Raw genomic sequence first — 26961 nt, forward strand, 5'->3', positions numbered from 1 at the left:
CCGAGGCTTAGTACATTGGCGAGATCAAGCAGATGCTATAATAACACACGAATGGACACCGTGCAACAACCGCTAGACAGGGATGTTCCCTTTCAGTCGAGGAAGATTTCAAAGGTATAGGACATTCAGACTCAGATCTTTGGGTGACCATGCTCCACCAGACTTCAGGACAGGCAACAATGCAGAGTCGCCAAGCAGAGGCTATCAGCCATTTGGTACCCATAAGGATGGCCTCAACCGGGATCTTGGGTTCATGTCACACTACCACTACATTTTTCACTCATACACATACACTTACATACAAGCACACATGATCACAATTACACACACACAGACTCACTCTCTTACACAACCTCTCAGACACACACACTCACATGTATACCCTCTCACAGGTATTTCCCCTGTCACACTCAAACACACACACTCCCTCTTTCTCACATACGCACACACACACACATACTTTCACATATCCACACAAACACACACCATGTAAGTTTATGGGGTGAATTACATTTATGGATACATTTTATGTATGATGAAGGACTTATGTCCGAAACATCGCTTCTCCTGCTCCTCGGATGCTGCCTGACCTGCCATGCTTTTCCAGCACCACACTCTTGACTTATGGGGTACTAAACTTGGCTAGCAGTCTCTGCTTGGTGACTCTGCTTTGTTACATATCCCAAAGTCTTGGAGGATGGTCACCCGAAGATCCGAGGATGAATGTCCTTTATCACTGAAGTGTATCCCGACTTAGCGTTTGAGACAGACTCACACTTTTAACGCATTGTCTGAGCTGACATGTCACATATTTTTATATAAACCTTAAATTATCTCAGGAATGGTGTCTTGAAAGAAGCTCTGGGACTTACATATTAATGAATTGAAATCTGCAACCCCATTTTAAGTGTTTACAGACTTAACAGCAATCTAGGTTTGTTCAATATATTGCATCAGTTGTATGACCCTTGGATCTTTTTTAATAAATTCTGAATCCCATAGTCCTGCTCCACCAGTTACCCGATGAAGGAGCAGCGCTCCAAAAGCTTGTACTTCCAAATAAAGCTATTGGACTAAAACTTGGTGTTGCGTGATTTTTAACTCAATAAACACTGGCATTTCCAATGGCACCCACATCTCTAAAAATACATTTTAAAAAGGAACCAGATCTGAGTAGAACATGGAAGGAAGTGAAATCAAAGGGGAACACTCTAATTTTCCAGCCCTCAGATTCAGGGACAGTGACAAAGGGCTGTAGTTGTAATTCCCAGAATGGTGGGACTATCTTACGTTGAGAGATTGGAGCGACTGGGCTTGTATATCCTTGAGTTTAGAAGGCTAAGAGGGGATCTGATTGAGATGTATAAGATTATTAAAAGATTGGACACTCTGGAGGCAGGAAGCACGTTTCCACTGATGGGTGAGTCCCGAACCAGAGGACACAGTTTAAAAATAAGGGTAGGCCATTTAGAACAGAGTTGAGGAGAAACTGCTTCACCCAGAGAGTGGTGAGTGTGTGGAACGCTCTGCCCCAGAAGGCTGTGGAGGCCAAGTCTCTGGATACTTTCAAGAAAGAGTTGGATAGAGCTCTTAAGGATAGTGGAATCAAGGGTTGTGGGGATCAGGCAGGAACAGGATTCTGAGTGAGGATGATCAGCCATGATCATAATGAATGGTGGTGCTGGCTTGAAGGGCAGAATGGCCTACTCCTGCACCTATTGTCTACTGTCTATTGTTAACTTCTGGTTCAAAATCAATGTATAAAGTTAAGCTAAGCAACTACATGCTACACACGATCAGTAAATTAACAATAAACTAAAGGAATAGTCACCTTGCTAAAGGAAAGGCGATTAAGGAAACCAGCGCGGTTTTGTAAAGGGCACATTGCAGATAACTAATTTGTTTCCATTTTTAATTAGCATGTTGTGGAGGGTTGATGTAGTTTGCTTTCACATCCTAGAAAGTATTTGCTAAAGTGTTGTGCAATAGACGTGTGGAAATAGTTAGAACTCATAAAACTAAGTTTCGGAACGTAGGAAGGTTTATAGTGTAGGACGTGTGGAGGACACAGACACAGAGAGGGGGAGAGAGAGAGAGAGAGAGAGAGAGAGACACAGTGAGACACACACACATTTTCTATGGTTCTAATTTTATGTGGACAAAGATAAAATTTAGAGGTTGGAGTATCTTGTAAGTAAATAGTATTAATTAAGGAACAGAATCTACATTGTTCACTGTTCTGATGTCTGTGTTTGCTGATAACGAGTGGTCAGTCATATTCTCATAGGAGAACGTGAGGACTGCATTTGTTGGAGATCAGAGTTGAAGAGTGTGGTGCTGGAAAAACACAGCAGGTCAGGCAGCATCTGAGGAGCAGGAGAGCCGACGTTTCGGGCGTAAGCACTTCATTAGGAATAAGGGGGTATCCCACAGGGGCTGAGAGATAAATGGGACGGGGTGGGGCTGGGGGGAGGTAGCTGGAAATGCGATAAGTAGACAAAGATGGGGAGTGAAGGTGATAGGTCAGAGAGGATTATGGAGCGGATAGGTGGGAAGGGAGATGGACAGGTTGGACAGTTCAAGAGGGCGATGCCAAACTGGAGGGCTGGATCTGGGATAAGGTGGGGGAAGGGGAAATGAGGGAACAGGTGAAATCTACATTGCTCCCATGTAGTTGGAGAGTCACAGGGCGGAAGATGAGGCATTCTTCCCCCAGGTGTCCGGTGGCTGGAATTTGGCGGAGGAGGCGGCCCAGAACTTGCATGTCCTTGGCAGAGTGGGAAAAGGAGTTGAAGTGTTCGGCCACTGGATGGTGGGGTCGTTTAGTGCATGTGTCCCAGAGATGTTCTCTGAAACATTCCGCAAGTTGGCGTCCTGGCTCCCCCATGTAGAGGAGACCACATCGAAAGCAGTGGGCAAGTAGATGACATGTGTGGAGCTACGGGTAAATCTCAGTCCGATGTGGAAGGATCCTTTGGGGTCTTGGACGGAGGTGGGGGGGGGTGAGGAGGTCTGGGCACAGGCTTTGCACTTCGTGCGGTGGCAGGGGAAGATGCTGGAAGTGGATAGTGGGATGGTGGGAGGCGTGGACCTAACAAGGGAGTCTCTCCGGAACACAGATAGGGGTGCAGAGGGAAACATATCCCTGGTGGGATTTATCCCTCGGAGGATGATGCATTGTATTCTCTGCATTTACACCACCTACAAACAGACTCTACACCAGGGATATATTCCCCTCTCACTGCTATCTGTGTTCCGGAGAGACCATTCCCTATGAGACTCCCTTGTTAGGTCCATGTCTCCCACCAACCGACCCTCCACTCCGGAACCTCCTCCTGTTACCGCAGGAAGTGCAAAACCTGTGCCCACATCTCCCCCTCACCAAGCCCCCAAAGGATCCTTCCAGATTTACCTGCACTTCCACTGAGTCATCTACTGTGACTCAGTGGTTAGCACTGCTGCCTCACAATGCCAGACTGTCTGTGTGGAGTTTGCACATTCTCCCCGTGTCTGCATGAGTTTCCTCTGGGTGCTCCGGTTTCCTCTCACAATCCAAACCTATGCAGGTTAGGTGAATTGGCCCCACTAAATTGTCCATAGTATTTAGGGATGTGTAGGTTAGATGCATTAGTCAGAAGTAAATAAAGGGTGGGGGAACAGGTCTGGGTCGGTTACTCTTCCATCGGTGTAGATTTGTTGGGCCAAATTGTAGGGATTCAATGATTCTACTGTATCTGCTGTTCTCGGTGTGGTCTCCCCTACATTGGGAAGACAAGACGCCAACTTGCGGATCGTTTCAGAAAACATGTCTGGGACACCCACACCAACCAACTCCACTGTTCTATGGCTGAACACATTAACTCTTTCCTCCCACTCCACCAAGAACATGCAGGTCCTGAGCCTCCTCCATCACCAAACCATAGCCTGGAGGAAGAACACCTCATCTTCCACCTTGGGACCCTGCAACCACACGGCATCAATGTGGATTTCACCAAGTTTCCTCATTTCCCCACCCTCTACCTTATCACAGTCCCAAGCCTTCAACTCAGCACCACCTTCTTGACCTATCCATCTTCTTTCCCACCTATCCACTCAACTCCTCTCTGACTTACCTTCATCTACCTATCACATTTCCAGCTATTTTACCCCAGCCCCAACCGTCTCCCATTTATCTCTCAGCCCCCGGCCCACAAGCCTCATTCCTGATGAAGGGCTTACGCCCTTCCAGCACCACACTCTCGATGCATTTTAATTAGACGTATTAAAAACTGATGATGTTCCCTGATCCATTCATATGGTAAGGATTCTCACATGGATAGGTGATTGGTTCTAAATTGGAAATGTGTTGCTGGAAAAGTGCAGCAGGTTAGGCAGCATCCAGGGAACAGGAGAATCGACGTTTCGGGCATAAGCCCTTCTTCAGGAATGGCAGAGGAGATGACCTGGGGGGTGCAGTGAGAGAGGGACTCACTGAAGTCTTTGTAGAGGGAGGAAGAGAGCTTCTTCAAGGAAGGCATCCTTGTAAGAGGATTCGCAGTAGGTTGAAATCTTTGAGGAGAAAGTGAGGTCTGCAGATGCTGGAGATCAGAGCTGGAAATGTGTTGCTGGAAAAGCGCAGCAGGTCAGGCAGCATCCAGGGAACAGGAGAATCGACGTTTCGGGCATAAGCCCTTCTTCAGGAATGGTTCTAACTGTCTGTTCACATAAAGGAGAACAATATTGGATCAAGTGCTGTCTTGAAAGAATTCCTGGGATAATAGCCATGATCATGGAATAGACTTCATGGAGGAAATAGAACATTTGGTGGAGACAAAGAGTAAGTGCCAAATCTCAAAATGGACTAGATACCGGATAGATGTGAATCCAATGGAAGGCTGAAGACAGGTAGCATGAGGATGAAAGCAGAAGGCAGAGACAGAAGGCAGAGACAGAACAGCAATAATAGGCACGGAAACCCAGCAATGCATAGGGAGCAGTTAATAGGAAGCTATTTTTCAGAGCAAAGTATCTGCCCAAGGAGGCAGCAGATGTGAAAAGAGACAATGGAAGTGAAATGAATGTCTTCTGGCCTAGATTCTATAAACCCTGATTCTGTGAAGTTCTCACTTGATCTAGAAACCCATCATACATAAAAGTGCAAGCAAAGGCAATCATTCTAATAGATTAGACAATGAAGTAAAGGCTACATAGCAGATTTGAAATAGGACAGGAAGCAGAGGTCCTCAGGACTGTGATGATTTCACTGGCTGCCAGTAAACAAATTAATCAGGGCTGTACCAGGGAATTAGATAGTTAAAGAGAATATGGGGTTTATTCTGAGGGGCCACATTAACAGGACACCAGCTCGGTGTCATCAGTAATGGAAAACTACGTGCAGATGGGAGTCATGGCAAAAGCAAAGCAATTTGCTTGAACTTTGTAAAAACAAGTGGGGTTGCACATCTTACAGTGGAATCTCTAAAATCTTTTGGCCACACATTCAGGGGATTATGCAAAACAAAACAAAAACACTTTTTCCAGACTGAGAGTTTTCAAATAAAATATATTTCTGAAAAGGAATGACAAGTTAAAACAAAGCCAAAGAGAAAAAGAAAGTTGTGCAAACTGACCAAATGTGACTATGGATTGCTTCCAGGGTCCTGTGATTTTTTTAATTTGTTTTGTTGAAAATGAGTAAAGGAGATCCTGCGATGTTTTAGTGGTATGATAAAAGAACGTTAATCAAATGGGTCAATGTGCTGAAAAATGGCAGATGGAGTTCAATCTGGATAAATGCGAGGTATTGCAATTTGGTACAACAAACATTAATAGGGCTTATACAATTAATGGTAGGGCCTTGGGTAGTGTTGTAGAACAGAGGGACCTGGGGTTCGGGTACATAATTCTTTGAAGTTTGTGTCACATATCGACAGGATGGTTAAAAAGGCGTTTCACATGCTTGCTTTCATCGCTCAGTCTTTTGAGTATAGGAGTTGGGAAGCCATGTTAAGATTGTACAGGACATTGGTGAGGCCCCTTCTGGAGTACTGTATGTAGTTCTGGTTGCCCCATTGTACAAAGGATATTATTAAACTTGAGAAGGTTAAGAAGAGATTTACCAGGATGTTGCTGGGTATTGAAGGTTTGAGTTATAAAGAAAGGCTGGATAGGCTGAGACCTTTTTCAACTAGGCGAAAGTGAGGACTGCAGATGCTGGAGATCTGAGTCAAGATTAGAGTGGTGCTGGAAAATCTCCTGCCCAAAACGTCGATTTTCCTGCTCCTCGGATGCTGCCTGACCTGCTGTGCTTTTCCAGCACCACTCTAATCTGGGACTTTTTTAACTGGAGTATAAGAGGTTGAAAGGTGACCTTATAGAAGTTTATAATATAATGAGAAGTATAGATTTAGTTAATGGTAGTTATTTTTTCCCGAGAATGGGAGACTTCAAGACTACATGACACATTTTTAAGGTGAGAGGAGTAAGATTTAAAAAAGACATAGAAGGCAATATTTTTACACAGAGGGTGGTTCGCGTGTGGAAGGAACTTCCTGGAGAAGTGGTGGAATAGGTTACAATGATAACATTTACCAGACATTTGAATAGAAACATGAATAGAAAATGTTTGGAGCGATATGAGACTGGAGCAGGCAGGTGGGACTAGTTTAGTTTGGGATTATGTTCAGCATGGACTGGTTGGACTGAAGGGTCTGTTTCCATTCTGTATGACTCTATGACTCTATAAAGAAAGACATCTGTGCAACTTGATGCTTTTCTTTAAATTGGGTAGGACTGCAGAATGAGAAATGTTTTATTCATTAGATCAGAGTTGAACATAAAATTGGAGCCAGGTTTATGGGGCTTTTGAATGTATTGGTTCAGTTATCAAGCAGAATGGCTCAGGAATAACTTTAAATGAGCAATTCTATTCAGTGAGCGTTTCTCTTATCCTCAATTATACTCAGCAATCACAGACAGATGCTGCAACATCTGACAAAGAGAAGGAAATGTGAACTTTAACTGGATTTTTTAAAAAGAAAGATTCTTTCATGGGATGTGTGGCCATGATGCAGTAAAATTGATGGCAGCATGTCTTTAAGCATGCAATGCCAACCATCATGTCCTGTAAGTGGACACAGACCGACACTATAGTTATTGGGAGGCAGAGTGACTTAGTGGTTAGCACAGCACCAGGGATCTGGGTTTGATTTCACCCTCAGGCGACTGTCTATGCAGAGTTTGCACATTCTCCCAGTGTCTGCACGGGTTTCCTCTGGGTTATCTGGTTTCCTCAAACAGTCCAAAGATGTGCAGGTTATGTGGATTGACCATACTAAATTGCCCATAGTGTCAAGGGATGTGCAGGCTAGGTGTGTTAGGCATGGAAAATGCAGGGTTAAGGTAGAGGTGGTGGGTCTGGTTGGGATGCTGTTTGGAGGGTTGGTGTGGACTTATTGGGCTGAACGGCCTGCCTCCACATTGTAGGGATTCTATGATCTTATCAGGTCAGGAGGTATATGCTTGCAAAATGAAACTGTAAATCAATCTTATAAAAATGTATAAATATCGGCTTCAGTTCCATTTTTTAACAACTGATTTTCTTGATTATAACATGGAGGTTTAGTTCAGAGGGTTAGAACTGAACAAACACTGAAGTTATATCAATTTTAGACCTTTGAACACTTAGAACTGGAACGGTTTTGGTCTCCATATTGTGAAAATGCTGTGGAATCATGGGGGAAGGGCAGAACAGATTAACTGGGATGACAGCAGGATTGAGAAGTTCAATGCACGAGGAAAGATTGAACAAGCCAAGACTAGTTCATCTCATTCGGAGAAGGCTTATGATAGTCAAAGCCACTAGATGCCAATTGAAGTCCTCAAGTTGGCATTAAAGGGCTCATTGTGCGAATGATGATCTTCAGATCTTTAGTCAATGGAGACTGGGGGAGGGGGGTAGCCAAGGGGAAAGGCTTCTGTAAGCAAGTTTTTGTACTGAGGTACTCTGTACCTAACGTAACACCATGTGTGGCAACGTTATACATTCTTCACTGTACTCTGTGCCCCGCACTTGAGTACACATGACAATAAAACCTAAATCTGAATCTACATAATTTGAGAAGTTTTCCCCTTTCACTTTGAACTCGTGACTTCTACTAATTGAGTCCCCACTCTGGGAAAAAGTTTCTTGCTATCCAGCCTGTCTACATCTCTCATGATTTTGTAGACCACAATCAGGTCCCCCCTCAACCTCCATCTTTTCAGTGAAAATAATCTTAATCTACTCAACCTCTCTCTCATAGTTAGCACCCTCCATACCAGCAACATACTGGAGAACCTCTTTTGCATCCTCTCCAAAGCATCCACCTCGTTTTGGTAATGTGGCGACCAGAATTGCATGCAGTATTCCAAATGTGGCTGAACCAAAGTCTTATACAACTGGAACGTGACCTGCCAACTCTTGTCCAGTGAAGGAAACCATGCCACATGCCTTCTTGACCACTCTATTGACATGTGTTGCCACCTTCAGGGAACAATGGACCTGAACACCCAGATCTCTCTGTATATTAGTTTTCCCCAGGGCTTTTCCACTTACTGTATAGTTCACTCTTGAATTGGACCATCCAAAATGTACCACCTCGCATTTGTCCAGATTGAACTCAATTTGCCATTTCTCTGCCCAACTCTCCAATCTATCTATATTCTGCTGTATTCTCTGACAGTCCTCTTCACTACCTGCTACTCCACCAATCTTAGTGTTATCTGCAAACTTGCTAATCAGGCAACCTATGCCTTCCTCCAAATCATTTATGTATGCCACAAAGAGCAGTGGTCCCAGCATGGGCCCCTGTGGAACACCACTGGTCACAGGTCTCCATTTTGAGAAGCTCCCTTCCACTACTGCTCTCTATCTCTTGTTCCCCAGCCAGTTCTCTATCTATCTAGCTAGAACAACTGCGACTTCATTTTCTCCATCAGCCAACTACGGGAAACACCTTACTGAAGTCCATATATAGGACATCTACATCCCTTCCCTCATCAATCAACTTTGTCACCTCAAAGAATTCTATTAAGTTTGTAAGAGATGACCTTCCCTGCCCAAAATCATGCTGCCTATCACTGTTAAGCCCATTTTCTTCCAAATGGGACTGTATCTTCTCCAGCAGCTTCCCTATCACTGATGTCAGGCTCACCAGTCTATAATTACCTGGAGTATCCCTGCTACCCTTCTTAAACAAGGGGGCAACATTAGCAATTCTCCAGTCCTCCGGGTCCTCACCCGTGTTCAAGGATACTGCAAAAATATCTGTTAAGGCCCCAGCTATTTCCTCTCTCACTTCCCTCAGTAACCTGGGATTGATCCCATCCGGACCTGGGGACTTGTTCACCTTAATGCCTTTTAGAATACCCAACTTCCTCCCTCCTTATGCCAACTTGACCTAGAGTACTCAAAGATCTATCCCTAACCTCAACATCCACCATGTCCCTCTCCTTGGTGAATACCGATGTAAAGTACTCGTTAAGAATGTCACCCATTTTCTCTGACTCCACGCATAATTCTCCACCATTGTTCTTGAGTGGGCGAACCCTTTCTCTAGTTGCCTCTTTCTCCTTATATATGAATAAAAAGCTTCAGTCGTCTAGACTTTACACGTGCTTCCTTTTCCTCTTAGCTAGTCTCACAATTTCACCTGTCATCCTTGGTTCCCTAATCTTGCCATTTCTATCCCTCATTTTCACAGCAACATATCTCTCTGGAACTCTAACCAACATCTCTTTAAAACCCTCCCACATATTGAATGTGGATTTACCTTCAAACAGCTGCTCCCTATCTAGATTCCCCAGCTCCTGCCAAATTTTGATATAGTTGGCCTTCCCCCAATTTAGCATTCTTAGTGGTCCATATTTTTAGCTGGGCAAGACACTGTTGCTTTTCCAAGTAATGGACCAGGACTCCGAGTTAAGGAAAGTTTACCTGATGACAGCTCTTGGGTTGACCAAGTTGCGAATTATTCCAGAGCAGCATGGTGGCTTAGTGGTTAGCACTGCTGCCTCACAGCGCCAGGGACTCGGGTTCTATTCCAGCCTCGGGCGACTGCCTGTGTGGAGTTTGCACATTCTCCCTGAGTCTGTGCGGGTTTCCTCTGAGTGCTGCAGTTTCCTCCCACAATCCAAAGATGTGCAGATTAGTTGATTTAATGAGGGGTAAATGTAAAGTCAAGGGGTTTGGGTGAGATTCTCTTTGGAGGGTCGGTGTGGGCTTATTGGGCCAAAGGGCTTGCTTCCACACTGTAGGGATTCTATGATCTGTAATTACCAAGCAGCCTACCATCTTTTCAGTCTTAATCAATGCCAGCTTGTGAGGATCAAGGACAGACAGCCGAGACTCTGCTCAAGTTGCCGAAGAATCTGTAGGGTTCAATCGCAGGTAGACAGGGTGGTACAGACAGCATTTAGCATGCTCTCCTTCATGGCTCAGACCTGAGTACAGGAGTTGGGACCTCATGTTGAGATTGCACTGGACATTGGTGAGGCTTCTTCTGGAGTACTGTGTCCAGTCCTGGTCACTCTGCTTCAGGAAGGATATTATTAAATTGGAAAGGGTTCGGTAAAGATTTACCAGGATGTTGCAGGGAATGGAGGGTTTGAGTTTTAAAAATAGGCTGGATGGTTGGGATGTTTTTCACTGGAGGTTGAGGGGTGACCTTATAGAGGTTTATAACATCTTGGGGGGGCATAGATAAGGTGACTAGCAAGGGTCCTTTCCCTGGGGTGGCGGAGTCCAAAATGAGGGGTCATATTTTTAAGGTGAGAGGAGAAAGTTTTAAAAGGACATAAGGGCAATTTTTTTCTGACAGAGAGTTGTTCGTGTGTGGAATGAACTGCCAGAGGAAGTGGTGGATGCAGTTATAGTGACAACATTTAAAAGACATTTGGATAAGTACATGAAGGGGAAAGGTCTGGAGGGGTATGGGCCAAATATAGGGAAGTGCGACTTGTTTAGTTTGGCAACATGGCTGGCATGTAGGTAGTTGGACAGACGGGTCTGTGACCATGCTGTGTGACTCTATGACTCTATAACAGCTGGCTGGGCCATGATTTTATCCATTAACTGTAACAGCTCTTGAGAGATGGGGAAGCTACACAATCCTGAGCTGTTACATCAATCTCTTTCATTGAATAATGGAGTAGGTTCTTATCATCATTATTCACTGTCAGGAAACCCTACTTCACTTACACGGAAGCCATAGCTTGCAAATGTCATTGCCTTGGACCAACTGACCCCTCATTCATCATCAAATTGGGTTAATTGAACCTAATCCTTCCCTTTTTGTCTTAAGTGTCAGATATTTGCCTAACTAAAGCACAGTTAAAATGGGAGGTGTGCATGTTGGATCGGCAAGGTCAAGAAAGCCAATAAGAACTGAATGGCCTGTTTCTACATAATGGACTCGGATCTAATTCTGTGGAACATGTGAGCTGCTTTTAGATTACAATACGGTCTACACAGTTGAGAAGTGGTGGCTGTACTTCATCTGGTGGTTCATAATTTTCTGAGTCAGAAGTTTCACTGTGAAGAATCAAGCCAGGCTGATACAGTAATGCAGTACTGAGGGAGTACTGCACTGTCAGAGGCTAGACATTAAGGTAGATAGTTTCTCTGGAGAACATGAACCATTCCCAATTCTGACAAAAAAAGAAGACAAGGGGAATTATCCCTCTTGCACCACCGAACTTTCGCAACATTCCTTAAGCAACATTCTTAAAAACTGATTCTCTTCTCATTGTCTTGTTGTTGTTTGTGGGATCCTGCTGTGCACCTTATTTCCTGACAATACAACAGCAGCTACAGTTTGAAAGTAATTGGTTTGCTGGGCACCCAAAGGTTATGAAGGATACTGCATTAAGTCACTCTTTCTTTTGAATGTCTGCTGGAGGAAAAGTAGCCTGGGCTGGAGTGCAATGTGAATGTTACCAGGCTGAGGAAATACTTTTATAGAAAAAATATGATGTATAACGCACCAATTGTAAAACACAGACAGATGCAATGGGGACCTTGCATACTGGGATTGAACAGGAATCAGTCAGAATCTTTCTGCTCTTTCCTGTTCAATTCAGGTACATTTAGCAGTGCTTGCTTGCAACATACTGCACAGTCACATGACTCACCTCGACAAAGTAGAAACAAGGAAGTAAGGTCATGCTGTCTTTTGAGAGCTTCTTCTTCTGCATGTCCTTCGCAGAGATCATTCTGATGCTTTCAGTCACAAGATAAAGGCCAAATTACATGTTCTGTCAAAGAGAAAGAAAGAATAGTTACTTCAATTCCATTCTAACAGTTAATGTGGCCATGCCTGCTATGTAATGCCATGCGTGTTCTGTGTGAATAAACCAAATAATGCAGACACTAATCATTGTAGCATGTCTGCTAATCACCGCAAATCACAAATAACAGGACTTAATTGTAAATTGCAGGTCAAATCACAGTACAGTGCAAAGATCAGTCATTCAATGCAGGACAGTTTTGGAGATTGTTAGCATTACGGAAGTGCTCCATCAAACAGGTTCAAATCCCACCCAACTTCCAAATTCAACTTGTGGAATTTCAATTCAGGAATAAATTGCTAGTGTAATAGTGACCATGAAGCTACTGGATCCTTGAAAGAACCGATCTGGATAACAAATATCCCTCAGCAGAAGAAATCTGCCATCTTTGTCCAGTCCATGTGGTGTGTATGAAGCCACGTAATGCATGGCTGACTCTTAATGGCCTGGGAAAGGTCTATCAAGCAACCTATGCACAGCAAATCATTGCAAATTAATAGAAGATTGACACCAGACAGACTACCAACCACCAGAGACAACACACTGTCCTATTCACTTCACTAGTATCTGGGGACTGAAGGTATAATTGGTTGTGTCGGATAATGGCATTAACGGTTCAGATCTGCCATGATCTCATTGAATGGCAGAGCAGGACCTGATGGGTTCAAAGGCCTATTTCTGCTCCTAGTCTTATGGTCTTTCAGTGATGGCCAAGTGTTTTAAAAAATTCTCAAGGTCAGGTTCGTAGGAGAGTAGTCTGACACAGAACAAACGACCAAGAGGCGAGTCTGCTAGAATATGAGCATTCTATTCCCCGCAGCGTCGCCACAACCAGGTCTCATACTTACAACGGGTCTGGCTTATACTCACTCTACATGTTACCGGAACTGGGAGCCGTCAGTTCTCGTAGAGCGGTTGCCAACAACCCACGCTCGGCGGTTAAACGCAACCCCGGAGCAGACTCACCGAACTGGAGACTTTTCCAGCTGATATACTCTTTTCCAGATATAAACATTCATGTGAACAGCAGAGCAAGGCTAAAAAACACATTCCATTCTGGTTACATACAGATAAGAAGATTCACACGGGGAGGTGTGTAATAAGATTCACACGGGACTAAGCAACACCTCCATTCCGGTTAGATTCACACATGTATTGGGACATAATTTTTAACCGTTTCACCACATTCCACTGCTTGGCCCAATACATGTGTTACATTATGATTCACACATGTATTGGGACATAATTTTACACCACATTCCACTGCTTGGCCCAATACATGTGTTACATTATGCTTAATTCAGTTCAATTCGTTTCAGTTAATTTCAGTTCAGTCAATTCAGTGTAGTTCAATTCAGCTCAGTTCAGTTCAATTCAATTGTGTTCAATTCAGTTCCGTCCATTTCAATTCAATTTAGCTCAGTTCCATTTTGTTCCGTTCAATTTGATTCACTTCAGTTCCACTCAGTTCAGTTCAGTTCAATCCCATTCAATTCTGTTAACTCCGCTTCAACTTTTTGGACATGCCCACATCCTCCGCTGTACCCCAGGCAAGGGGTTCTTCGGCAGGACTGGGATCCTCTCAAGGGTGGACAGCAGCGACCCTGGGGTTCCTCCGGTCGCCCCCCACCATTTCTCAAACAAACTGCCACGTCATGCCACGGTCCATGCCATCCCGGGACGGTCGGGACCTCCACAGTTTGTTCTTCTGGTTTCTTAGTCTTTTTCCAAAACATTGTTCTGTATCAAAATCTCTCCTCAATTGCGATTGACCCTGCTCGCAGCGCCAAAATGTTTTAAAAAATTCTCAAGGTCAGGTTCGTAGGAGAGTAGTCTGACACAGAACAAACGACCAAGAGGCGAGTCTGCTAGAATATGAGCATTCTATTCCCCGCAGCGTCGCCACAACCAGGTCTCATACTTACAACGGGTCTGGCTTATACTCACTCTACATGTTACCGGAACTGGGAGCCGTCAGTTCTCGTAGAGCGGTTGCCAACAACCCACGCTCGGCGGTTAAACGCAACCCCGGAGCAGACTCACCGAACTGGAGACTTTTCCAGCTGATATACTCTTTTCCAGATATAAACATTCATGTGAACAGCAGAGCAAGGCTAAAAAACACATTCCATTCTGGTTACATACAGATAAGAAGATTCACACGGGGAGGTGTGTAATAAGATTCACACGGGACTAAGCAACACCTCCATTCCGGTTAGATTCACACATGTATTGGGACATAATTTTTAACCGTTTCACCACACCAAGTCACATAACAGCCTGACCTAACATCCTAGATTAGTCTGTCCCTGTCCGTGTTCTGTCCAATCAGTAGGGCAGACTCACTGAAGATGGTGGCAACCCAAGAAGTCTCATGGCATCAGGTTAAACATGGGCAAGACTACCACCTTTCCTCAGGAGGACGAAGCAATGATTCTCCACATTGGAAGAAACACTCAGGGTAGCAAGGAGATGGGGTAGACTCTGTTGGGGGACTGGAGGGGAGTGGACTTCAGTAGGTAGTGAAAGAACCAATAAAAGGGAGAAATCTACTTGACTCAGACAGTATTTTGGACAGTGTAGGTTACAGTACAAAACAACAAAGGGATGTTGATAGACTATGCGAATGGGCAAACTGTGACAGATGGGATTCAGTGTCAGAATGTGTGAGGTTATCCACTATGGACCAAAAATAGATAGATCAGTGTGGCTTCTAGATTGTATGAAGTTAAAAACAGTGAATATTCACAGTCAATTGGGGATTCAAGTGAATAGATCTTTAATATTTCTCAAATAGGTCATAAAATAATTTAGAAAGCGAACAGAATGCTGGCCTTTGTATCTAGTGGCCTGGAGTATAACATAGAACATCGAACATAGAAAAGTACAGCACAGAACAGGCCCTTTGGCCCACAATGTTGTGCCGAGATTTAATCCTAATGTCAAATATAGTAACTTAACCTGCGCACCCCTCAACTCACTGCTACTACTTACTGCTACAATTATACAAAACCCTGGTCAGACCCCACTGGGAGTAATGTCAGCAGATCTGAGCACCACACCTTAGGAAGGACAGATTGGCCTTGGAGGGAGTAGACATAACTTTACAAGAATGATACCTGGACTTCAGGGTTTAAATTATGACGAGAGGGAATACAAACTAGGCCTGTTTTCTCATAGAATTTAGAAACTTAAGGGTGATCTGCTGGAAGCCTTCAAGATATTAACAAGAAAAAAGTATTGATATAGATAAACAATTTCCACTGATTGGAGAGTCTAGAACTGGAGGCAGAGTCCAAAACTTGGGGCCAGACCATTCAAGAGAGATGATGGGAAGCACTTCTACCTACAAGATGTTTGCTGCTGTCTTCCAAAAGTGACACGTGACGCAAAATCAGTTGTTAACTTTAAATCTGAGGTAGATTTTTGTTGTTAAGACAGGTTATTAAGAGATATTGGCTAAAGGCAGGGATTATAGGGTTAGGCCACTGTACAGATCAGCCAGGATTTCATAGAATGGTGGAACAGACTTAAGCGGGGGAATGGACTACTCCTATTCCTACATTCCTCCAAACATAAAAACAACCATTCTCTCAGTCTATGCTTCCCTAACTATTTTGAATCTGAATGGAGTAGATTCAGAATATATCTCACAGACCAAACTGGGTTTTGAGGAAGTGCTGATGGACATTAGCAGCTGCAGCAGCACGTGCCTCACTACATCACTTTCTAATCCGTGGGTCTACCCTGGAGCAATGAAGAATTCAGGAGAGCAGCTCTGGGCAACCCTACAACTGAGAAATGCCAACCTGGTGATCCTACAATACAGGTTGCCAGGAATATCAATACAGCTGGACCAACACTTGACACACAGAGAGAAGCGATCCCAGACAATGGAGCAGATCCAAGCTCTGCAGACATGACACATCCCATGGTGACTGGTGGGAGGCAATTAAAGAACTAACCGGAGGAGAATGTTTCACGGTAACCTCATCCTCAAAAACTGGAGTAGCCCAGCACATCAGTGCAATAGGCAAGGCTGAAGCATTTGCAGCATCTTCAGCCAGAACTATTGAGTGGATGATCCAACTCTAACTCCACCTGAGGTCCCCAACATCACAGACGGCCAATTTGATTTGCTCCACACAATATCAGTAAATAGTTGAAGGACTATTGAGAACATTCTGGCAATAATATGGAGAAGTTGTTTCCAACCAGCTGCATCCTAGCTAAAACACTAGTATCTAATGTAACATTTACTCTCTTCACTGACAATGTACAGTGGCAGCCATATTTACACCCACATGGTGCACAAACAACTCATCAAAGGTCAACAGGCAGCACCTTCCACAACCACCACTTAGAAAGTTAAAGGCAGCAGATAAATGGGAACATCATCACCCTCCAAGCAACTCACTGCTGACTTGGGCTTAATCCAGCCTTTCTTCATTGTCACTGGGTCAAAATGCTGGAACCACTTGTATTTGGAGGATGTGGAAGCTTAGGAGAGGGTGCAGAAGAGGTTTACCAGGATGCTGCCTGGATTAAGGGGTGTGAGCTATAAGGAGAGGCTAGAAAAGCTAGGGTTGTTTTCCCTGGAGCAGAGGACGCCTGAGGGGAGATGGGATAGAAGTGTCCATACATTATGAGATTCACAGTCGACAGTCAACATCTTTTTCCAGAGTTGAAATGTCTAATACTGGGCAGCATGCCTTTAAGGCGAGAGGGGAAAGTTCAAAGGAGATGTGAGGGGCAAGTTTTTTTTACACAGTGAGTGATAGGTGTTCAGAACATGCTGCCAGGGGTGGTGGTGGAGGCAGATACGATAGGGGTGTTTCAAGAGCTTTTCGATAAGCACATGAAAATGCAAGGAATGAAGGGATATGGACCAAGGGCAGGAGGAAGAGATTTACTGAATTTGGTATCAGATTTGGTGTAATGTCATGGGTTGAAGGGCATGTTCCTGTACTGTACTGTTCTATGTTTTCCCTCATTAACTACACAATGGGCCCCTGCTCCCAAAGAACTACAGTATTTTAAGAAGGAACTCTTCAAGGAGAAAGTGAGGACTGCAGATGCTGGAGATCAGAGCTGAAAATGTGTTGCTGGAAAAGCGCAGCAGGTCAGGCAGCATCCATGCTTGGATGCTGCCTGACCTGCTGCACTTTTCCAGTAACACATTTTCAGCTAAGAAGGAACTCTGACAGTTTCACAACAATCAATTCTTATTTAGGGATGGACAATTAATGCTGAATTCGCTACATAAGCACATACCCTAGCAAGGAATTAAAAAAAGACCACTCACTCAGCATGGAACGTGTGATCGATTGTACATTATGGTCTTGGGATAATGGAGAGTACATGATAGCAATCAGGCTGGTGTCAGTAAATTATCACAGGAAGAAAACATGTGGGCTGCAGAAAATGAGGTTTCAGATCAAGGGTGGGGGCATATCCTATGTGAGACCTTTGGGTTAGATTTTTCACTCCTGAATCAGGGGAAATCTTTATAATGCTAACCCTACACAGCAGAATTTGTGCCAGATGTCCTAATTTTTTTGTCCTGGGTTGTCAAGGGAGAGAAAACAGAATAAGTGATATTAAGTGAGAAAGTTTATCTCAGCTGTACAAAATCCCACAAAATAGCACTTTATCCCTTAATGCCCCTCGTCCTCTACTTCAGGCTCTCACCCATCTCTCTGATATCCTCTATGACAGCCTGAATCATTTTTCCCATTCCCAATGTCACTTTATAGCCTCTCTGCCATCTTAGTGTCAACACATGAACTCCCTCAAAGCATCCTTTGATCTTACACACTTCTTGCAAACTCACCCAGTATTGGCCATGGGCAGATCTCAGGTGCCATGGTGAAATGAAATAAAATAAAGTGCTGTATGCCAAGTGAGAAATGGATAATGAAGTACAGACAGGAAGGTGGAGTGAGACCATGACCAGGTCAACCATAATCTTATTGAGGTTCCAATATCTAAGTAACCTACTTCCGTTCCTAAATTTCTAATAAACCTTGTTGATAAAATTGATTCAACATACTTCAAGTGTTGGAAGGTGATAAACCCTTGTGAAAACACATTTATACTTCCAGTCCCACAAAATATTGGAGCTGTCAATCAAATTCTGAGTTTACTGAGAAAGGGTGTGAGGAAGGGTCACCAGACCTGAAACGTTAACTCTGATTTCTCTTCACAGATGCTGCCAGACCTGCTTGGTTTTACTCGCAACTTCTGTTTTTGTTTCAGAGTTTACTGACCCAACCCACCCACTCTATAATAATGAGAGTTTGTGGAGTCAGGCAAGTGATATTTATAATAATAACCCTCAGGCAGTTTTGTGAAACTGAAAGTGATAGGATTGAAATGCATAATTACTTGACAGAACCACTGAGCTTATTTTTATGCAAAATACAGTCATAGAATGTACAGCACAGAAATAGACCTTTCAGTCCAACTCATCCATACTGATCAGATAACATAAATTAATTCCCATTCACCAGCATTTGGCTCATATCCCTCCAAATCCTTTCTATTCATACACACATGTTATATATTATTAAATGTTGTAATTGTACCAGCCTCCACCACTTCCTCTGGCAGCTCATTCCACACACGGACACCCTGCTCAGTGTGAACAAGTTGTCCTTTATGTCTCTTTTATGTGTTTCCCCTCCCAACTTAAATCTATGCCCTCTAGTTTTGGATTCCTCTACTCTGGGGAAAAAAAGATCTTCGCTATTCACCCTATTCATGCCCATCATGATTTCATAAACCTCTATAAGGTCACCCCTCATATCCAAAGAAAACAGCCCCAGCCTATTCAACCTCTCCCCATAGCTCAAACCCTCTAACCCCAGCAACATCCATTTAAGTCTTTTTTTGCACCCTTTCAGAACAAATTTCTCCATACAGCAGGAAAACCAGAATTGATCACAGTATTCCAACAGTGGCCTAACCAATGTCCTGTACAGCCGCAACATGACCTTGCAACTCCTATATTCAGTGCAGTGACCAATTATAGCAAGGGTACCAAATGCCTTCTTCACTGTCTTATGTACGTGCAACTCCACTTTCAAGGACTATGAGCCTGAACCCCAAGGTGTCTTTGTTTGGCAACACTTCCTGGGACCCTGCCATTAAGTGTATGTAGTCCTTCCCTGATTTGCCTTTCCAAAATTAAACATCTCACAATAATCTACTGTTAACAATCCTAGAAAGCAGCTAGCCTCTCTGAAAGTGATACCTGGAATTCTCCACATGGATACTTACCTTTTCAAATGACACTGATGGCTTTAGACTTTTGGTCAAATACCAAAAGCCTACGAGCCATGATCTGGACACGTCAATGGAAATTAGATTCTGTCAGAAAGCAGCTGCCTGTGACCCACTGATGTGCTAACTCTCCAATCCCACCTCCTGCTCCCCACAGGAAAATAAGCAGGTGCAGGGATCAAGGATGAATTGGTGAACGGGATCTAATTTAGCCAGGCCATTTGAATCTTTGAGAGTGTGATGGTTCATTCAGAGGAACACTGAGCTGCCTGGAATTGATTCAGCTGAATTGCTGTTGAGTCACAATTGCTGACTGTTGTGAAACAAGGGTCTCTTGATCACTGGGCAGAGGTGAGATATCAATATTGAGTAATAGCAGCTCTTCGGTGGTTAATATCGAATGAGGATTCTGAAATAGCTTTCAGCTAAAACAGCAACAGCAGCAGTTATTCTTACAGATGTCTGAACACTCAGAAGAAGCAAAAGCAACACTGAAGATTTGAGATATCTGTGGATTTATTGAAGAGTTAGACCCTGAGGAGAAGTTAATGCCTTCCTAAAATATTTTTCAACATTAAAATGCAACAATGATGTGCCACATAATCACTGCTGGCATCTTATACGTTTTGCCACCTCTACCAGCATGTGGTATCGGGTAAGATTTCTTTGAATTAGTCACAGCTGCAAGTCCTCCTTTGTCTTGAGTCTCTTTAGTGTTTAGTATTAGAACAAATAGCATTGAAAAGTATCTGCAGAAGAGGCCACTTTTTTCTAAACAGGAAGATTTACTGAAGGATGGCAATGAGTACAACTACAGTTGGTCAGGCATAATTAGAGGGATAGATGAAATGAGAGATCTCGGTGTGCAAGCAAACAGAACCCTATAAGTAGCAGTACAGGTAGACACGGCTGTAAAGAAGGCATATTGAATTCTCTCCTTTTTCTGCAGAGGGATAAAATACAAAAGTAGGGATATAATGATGAAACAGTATAAGACTGATGCAGCTACAACCGGTCACCACATTCCAAGGGTCAGAGGTTCAAGCTAAGTGGCAGAAGGATTAGAGGGGATGTAAAGAAAAAGGTTACACAGAGGGTGGTGGGTGTCTGGAATTCACTGCCTCAGTTGGTGGTGGAGGCAAAGACTCTAAACTCTTAAAAATGACCTGGATTTGCACCTCAAGTGCTGTAAGCTGTAGGGCTATGGGCCCCGAGCAGGAAGATGGGATTAGAAAGGGAATCTGGGTGTTTTTGGGTTAGCACAGGCAAGATGGTCTAAATGCCCCCCTTCTGTACTGTATCATTTTTATGGTTCTAATTATTAGCACCTTCAGGAGTTTTCCCTCTGCATATTAAAGTAGAGCATCTCGTTTCCATCCACTGACTGCGGGTGATGTCAAAAGAATGTGTGAAGCCAATGTAACATGAACATTAAGTCCTTCAGAACCACGATCTGATGTAAGGTTTAGATAAGTGATTTTACTGAAATGATTCCATGGATTAGAAACTTTAGTTAGGAGGATAGTTTGAGAGAAATTGGGACTGATAGTTGAGAAGAATAAGTGGAGATCCGATAGAAGTTTTCAAAATCACTGGACAGAATGGATAGGGAGAAACTGTTCCAACTCATAGAAAGGCTGAGAATCAAAAGGCGGTGTGGAAACAGGTCCTTCTCCACCATATCAATTCTGTGATTCAATGACAACAACCATAAGAGAACATGGATGGTCAATATTTTCTAACAACCTGTTCAGATATGTCATTACACACCTCAAGGTGGGATTCCAACCTGGGTCATCTAGTCCAGAGATAAGGATATTACTATGGTGCTACTTGAGCCCTTTGAGGACCTGGATGGTATATTTGACTCCACTGTTTTGAAAGTGCAGTTAGTGTTCAGCAGATAATGCTGCATGATCCCACACAGGAAGTAACACCCCTGCTTCTGAAAGCTCAGGGTTCAAGCTCCACTCCAGAATTGATGATCATTTATAATATGGCTGTAACCTCCCCCCGCCCCATTGAGTCTCAACTTGCAAAACCTTCTGATGTACATTGAAAACAAGGGAAAAAAAGAGAGATTTCCTGGTCAGCCATATGAGACAGCATATTTGAGGCAAAATATAATGACCTTTTTTCTGTTTTTGTAATCTTTGTGGAAAGTTTAATATTAGCATTACAGGACACGAGCCTAGTTTTCTGCAAAATGATTCAATGGAACCTTTCCCACAGGCCTCAAATGGACAGGTAGGGCTTTAGTTTTAACAGAGTTGTGATGTGGAAGTGCTGGTGTTGGACTGGGGTGGACAAAGTCAGAAATCACATGACACCAGGATACAGGCCAACAAGTTTATTTGTAATCACAAGCTTTTGGAGCATAGCCCCTTCGTCAGGTGAAGACTTCACTGCTCTAAAATCTTGTGATTTCAAATAAACTTGTTGGACAATAACCTGGTGTTGTGTGACTTTTGACTTTAATAGAATGCTGAATATAGGATTAAAGACAGGATTCTTGGTAGTGTGGAGGAACAGAGGAAGTATATAGACCCCTCAAAGTTGCCACCCAAGTGGATAGGGTTGATCAGAAAGCACATGATCGAGGTATACAAGATAATGCGAGGAATAGATAGTCAATAGCCAGAGACTTTTCCCCAGGACTGACGGGTACGAGGGGTCAGAGTTTTAAGACATTAGGGGAAAGGTATAGAGGACACGTCAGAGGTAGGTTCTTTACGCAGAGAGTTGTGAATGCATGGAATGCGTTACCAGCGGTGGTGGTGGAAGCAGAGTCATTGGGGACATTGAAGTGACTGCTGGACAGACACATGGATAACAGTGAGTTGAGGGGTGCGTAGGTTAAGTTATTTTATTTTACATTAGGATTAAGCCTCAGCACAACATTGTGGGCCAAAAGGCCTGTTCTGTGCTGTACTTTTCTATGTTCTAAAAGCTGAATGGGAAAGTGGGTCATTCTGGTTCGGTGGTTAGAGTGCTACCACAGAGCATGCCTGAGTCAGATCAATCTGATGGGTCTCCCATGGTAGTGTAACTCACAGACGTAGTATTTTAGAGTCATACAGAATGTAAACAGACACTTCGGTCCAACTCATACATAGAATGGGTTTCCTAAACTTATCTAGTCTCACTTCTCTGCATTTGGCCCATATTCCTCTAAACCTTTCCTATCCACATACCTATCCAAATGTCTTTTAAATGCTGTAATTGTACTAGCCTCCACCACTTCCTCTGGCAGCTGATTCCATACACGCACCATCTTCTGTGTTAAAAAGTTGTCCCTTTTAAATCTTTCCCCTCTCACATTCAATCTATGCTGTGTAGTTTTGAACTCCCTTACCTGAGGGAAAAAAACCTTGGCTATTCACCTTATCTGCACCCCTCATGATTTTATAAACCTCTATAAGATCACCCCCTCAGCCTCTGATGCTCCAAGGAAGAAAGTCCCAGCCTATCCAGCCTCTGCCTATCGCTCAAACCCTCTAGTCCCAGCAACATCCTGGTAATTGTTTTTTCTGTACCTGTGAATAAATTGTAAATGTTCTGATGTGGATATTCCTGTCTATTCCTCCTGTTGTCAGCACTCCTATGCCTCCAAGAAAAGCCAGTGAGACTGCAGTCTTTGTAATGTCTGTGTTGCAGCCAACTTCTGAAACTGTCTTCGATTCAATCACTCTGTATCTGATAGCAGGATGGGGTGGTGGGGAAAGAGAGACCACTTCCTAGCTGCCAAACTGGTTTAGACAGAGAAAGGCGTCTATTAAAAGCACTACAATCTATATGAAAAATGATCAGGCTGCTGGAAGCCTGGGGCATTACATTTGTTGAAATCCAAGGCTGGTTAATTCTTTAATGAATGGAGCTGATTGTTTTCTGTGTAACCGAACATTACGTCGGGACCATTTATTATAGCATTTGTACTGCATTTTCTTGGTCACATAAAACGTCATGTTAAAACTCAGATTGATAGTAACCATAGACTTGTAAGTAAAGACCTTTCCTTGGAGTTTCTGAGCATGTCCCCACCCCCATCTATAGTGGGGAATATTTTCGAGCTCCTAAGCTGATACAGTGGTTCTGATAGACTGTAAAGCCAAGAGTCTGCTCTGCCAGGCATTAAAGCTCTCATAACACGACTTGATTAGCATGGCAGATTCTATAATGAGCTGTTCCTGACTAACAGCTTCAAGAGTGAGACCTGAATTTTTTTTTAAAAGAGTCAGAAGAACTCCAGGGTCATGCAAAGGTGGCAAATGGGGCACGACTCTGGGATTCAGAATTTACCTCAAGTCCCAATGGTTCCCCACACCCTGCACTCTGTGTCTGGCTGACTCCATTTCTATTTTGGGGGAGGGGCTGGGAGTATTGGATATCTGATTCCTCCCCCCCCCACCACCATAATTTCCAGGGAGCTGGCCCAGTTTCTCCAGGATTCATGGTCACAGTTCTTCAATGGAGTCATGAACCATCGCCTGCAACCATGGTCTGCAATCAAGACCATTAGAATGGCTGGTGCGAAAATGTCTTACTAATGCCCCCTTTGCCTAATCTGTGCCCCATTCATTCCAAATTTGGCTCAATTCATGTCCCTTCTGTGCACATTCACTCAGCAGACATTGTTTACATAACTAACGTAAATTTAAAATGCATATAATAACAATGAAAAATATACAACCATTGAGACAAAAATCAGGCTTTTGGAAATCATATTTTGAGAAACAATCTGTTCTTGCACTCCTATGGTCAAACAAACCATTAAAATGTCCACAGCAAGACTTCACACACTTCACAGCTCTTAACAAATGAATGTTGAGACATTGGTAAAAGAGACCACAGAAAGAACAGCTTATTTCAAGCACTTCAAAGTTCAAACAAGTAAAGCCAGAAATTCACTGAATATGTGAAATCAGAAGCCCCTAATAATGTAATGTCTGGGTTCTCAGCTAAACCTCAGTATAAATGCTTTCCATTATTATTGGATGGCTCATTGGTTTTCAATGTAATGTACACTTGGCATCATTGATTAGTGCATGGAGTACTGGACTTGGGATGTCATGTTGTGACTGTACAGGACATTGGTTAGGCTACTTTTGAAATATTGAGTGCAATTCTGTTCACCCTGCTATAGGAATAGCGTTGTTAAATGCAAAAGAATTCAGAAAAGATTTACAAGGATGTTGCCAGAACTGGAGGGCTTGAGCTACAGAGAAAGGATGAGTAGGCTGTTACTTTTTTTCCTTGGCATTAGAAGCCGAGGGGTGACCTTATGGAGGTTTATAAACCTCCATAACCTATAGAGAAGTCCAAAACTTAGAGGAGATAGATTTAAGGTGAGAAGAGAACAGATTTAAATAAGACCTGAGGGGCAACATTTTCATGCAGAGGGTGGTACGTGTATGAAATGAGCTGCCAAAGGAAGAGGTGAAGGCTGGTACAATGACAACATTTAAAAGGCATCTGGATGATTTCATGAGCAGGAAGGGTTGAGACAGATATGGAACAAATGCTGGCAAATGGGACGAGGTCAGATTGGGATGTCTGGACAGTATGGACGAGTTGGACTGAAAGGTCTGTTTCCATACTGTATGACTCTATGATGCGATAATGTGCATGAGAGGAACTGTGTTGGCATGGGCATTTGGGGGCCATGGGGAATGTCAAGGGGTGGCCATGGAAGGTGTAAGGGGTGAGAGTATGAATAAAGGATAATGTCGGGGTTGGTAGCCTTATGTTATTACTTCATATACCCCCACCTTCCTGGAACAGGTACTGAGAATATCAGGGCACTTTTGAGCTGAGGCAAGTCAGGAAATATCCAAGTCAGCAAAGCCAGAAATTCACTTCAATTCCCACCTCCAGCTACTGGTTTTGATTCCTAAAATCTGGCTGAGTATCCAAATGACAAACCAGCTGTTTCAGAAGTTTAAAGTAAAACAAAATCTACAAAGGAAAAGCTAATACAATTCTTTTTGTAGTGGTGCTGAAGTTGTCAGATCACCACAAAAAACATTAATGACACAGTGAAGGTAAAACAGGCCTACCATTATCGAGTCACAGGGATTTACCACACAGAAAGAGGCCCTTTGGCCCATCACATCCATATTCATCAAAACAGCCACCTAACTGCTCCAATCGTATTGATCAGTCTGGCCTACAGAGTCCAAGACAACCAGTACCTCTCCTTATTGACTTACACTGACAGCCAGTTCCTAAACCCTTTTAGCCATTTTATCACTACATCAGTCCAGATACAATAAAAAACAGAGAACATTACAGTGCATTCGGCCTTAGATGTTGCACCAATCTGTGAAACCCATCTGAAGCCCATCTAACTGACACTATTCCATTATCATCCATATGTTTATCCAATGACTATTTAAATGCCTAAAGGTTGGCATGTCTACTATTATTGCAGACAGGGCATTCCACGCCTTTACCACTGTCTGAGTAAAGAACCTACTTCTGACATCAGTCCTACACTAATCACCCCTCCATTTAAAGCTACATCCCTCATACTAGATAGCACAATCTGAGGAAAAAGGTTCTCACTGTCTACCCTATTGAATCCTCTGATCATTTTATCTGTCTCTCTTAAACTACATCTCTCTAATGAAAACAACCTCAAGTCCATCAGCCTTTCCTTATAAGACCTTCCCTCCATACCAGGCAACATCATGGTATATCTCCTCTGCACTCTTTCCAATGCTTCCACATCCTTCCTATAAAACGATGACCAGAACTGTACGCAATACTCTAAGTGTGGCTGCACCAGAGTTTTGTACAGCTGCAACATGATCTCATGGCTCCGAAACCCAATCCTTTTACCAAAAAAGCTAACACATCATATGCCTTCTTAACAACCCCATTAACCTGGGTGGCAACTTTCAGGGATCTATGCACATGGATACTGAGATCTCTCTGCTCATCTACACGACCAAGAATCTTACCATTAGCCCAGTACTCTGCATTCCTGTTGCTCCTTCCAAAGTGAATCACCTCACGCTTTTGCACATTAAACTCCATTTCCCACCTCTCATTCCATCTCTGCAGCCTATTTATGACCCTCTGTAATGTGCAACATCCTTCCACACTGTCCACAACTCCACCAACTTTAGTGTCATCCGCAAATTTACTAACCCATCCTTCTACGCCCTCATCCAGGTCATTTATAAAAATGATGAACAGCAGTGGGCCCAAAACTGATCCTTGCGGTACACCACTAGTCACTGAACTCCAGGATGAACACTTCCCATCAACCACCACCCTCTGTCTTCTTTCAGCTAGCCAATTTCTGATCCAATATGCTAAATCACCCTCAATCCCATGCCTGCATTTTTTCTGCAATAGCCTACTGTG

At 43.4% G+C, this 26961-nt stretch overlaps 1 protein-coding gene across 2 annotated transcripts in view; it reads right to left on the minus strand.

The window, feature by feature from the left end:
• Window positions 1-26961, minus strand: part of plppr3a (phospholipid phosphatase related 3a) — a 286508-nt gene that overhangs the window by 58815 nt on the left and 200732 nt on the right. For both annotated transcript variants that reach the window (XM_087976208.1, XM_043720758.2), the window contains exon 2: window positions 12151-12273. In XM_087976208.1, coding sequence (XP_087832334.1) covers window positions 12151-12231 — 81 coding nt within the window. In that variant the 5' untranslated portion in view covers window positions 12232-12273. The remainder of the gene's footprint in view (window positions 1-12150; window positions 12274-26961) is intronic.

The sequence above is a fragment of the Chiloscyllium plagiosum genome, unplaced genomic scaffold, assembly GCF_037043375.1.
Source record: "Chiloscyllium plagiosum isolate Xiang-an unplaced genomic scaffold, Cpla_swu_hap1 HiC_scaffold_28, whole genome shotgun sequence".
Taxonomy (NCBI): Eukaryota; Metazoa; Chordata; class Chondrichthyes; order Orectolobiformes; family Hemiscylliidae; genus Chiloscyllium; species Chiloscyllium plagiosum.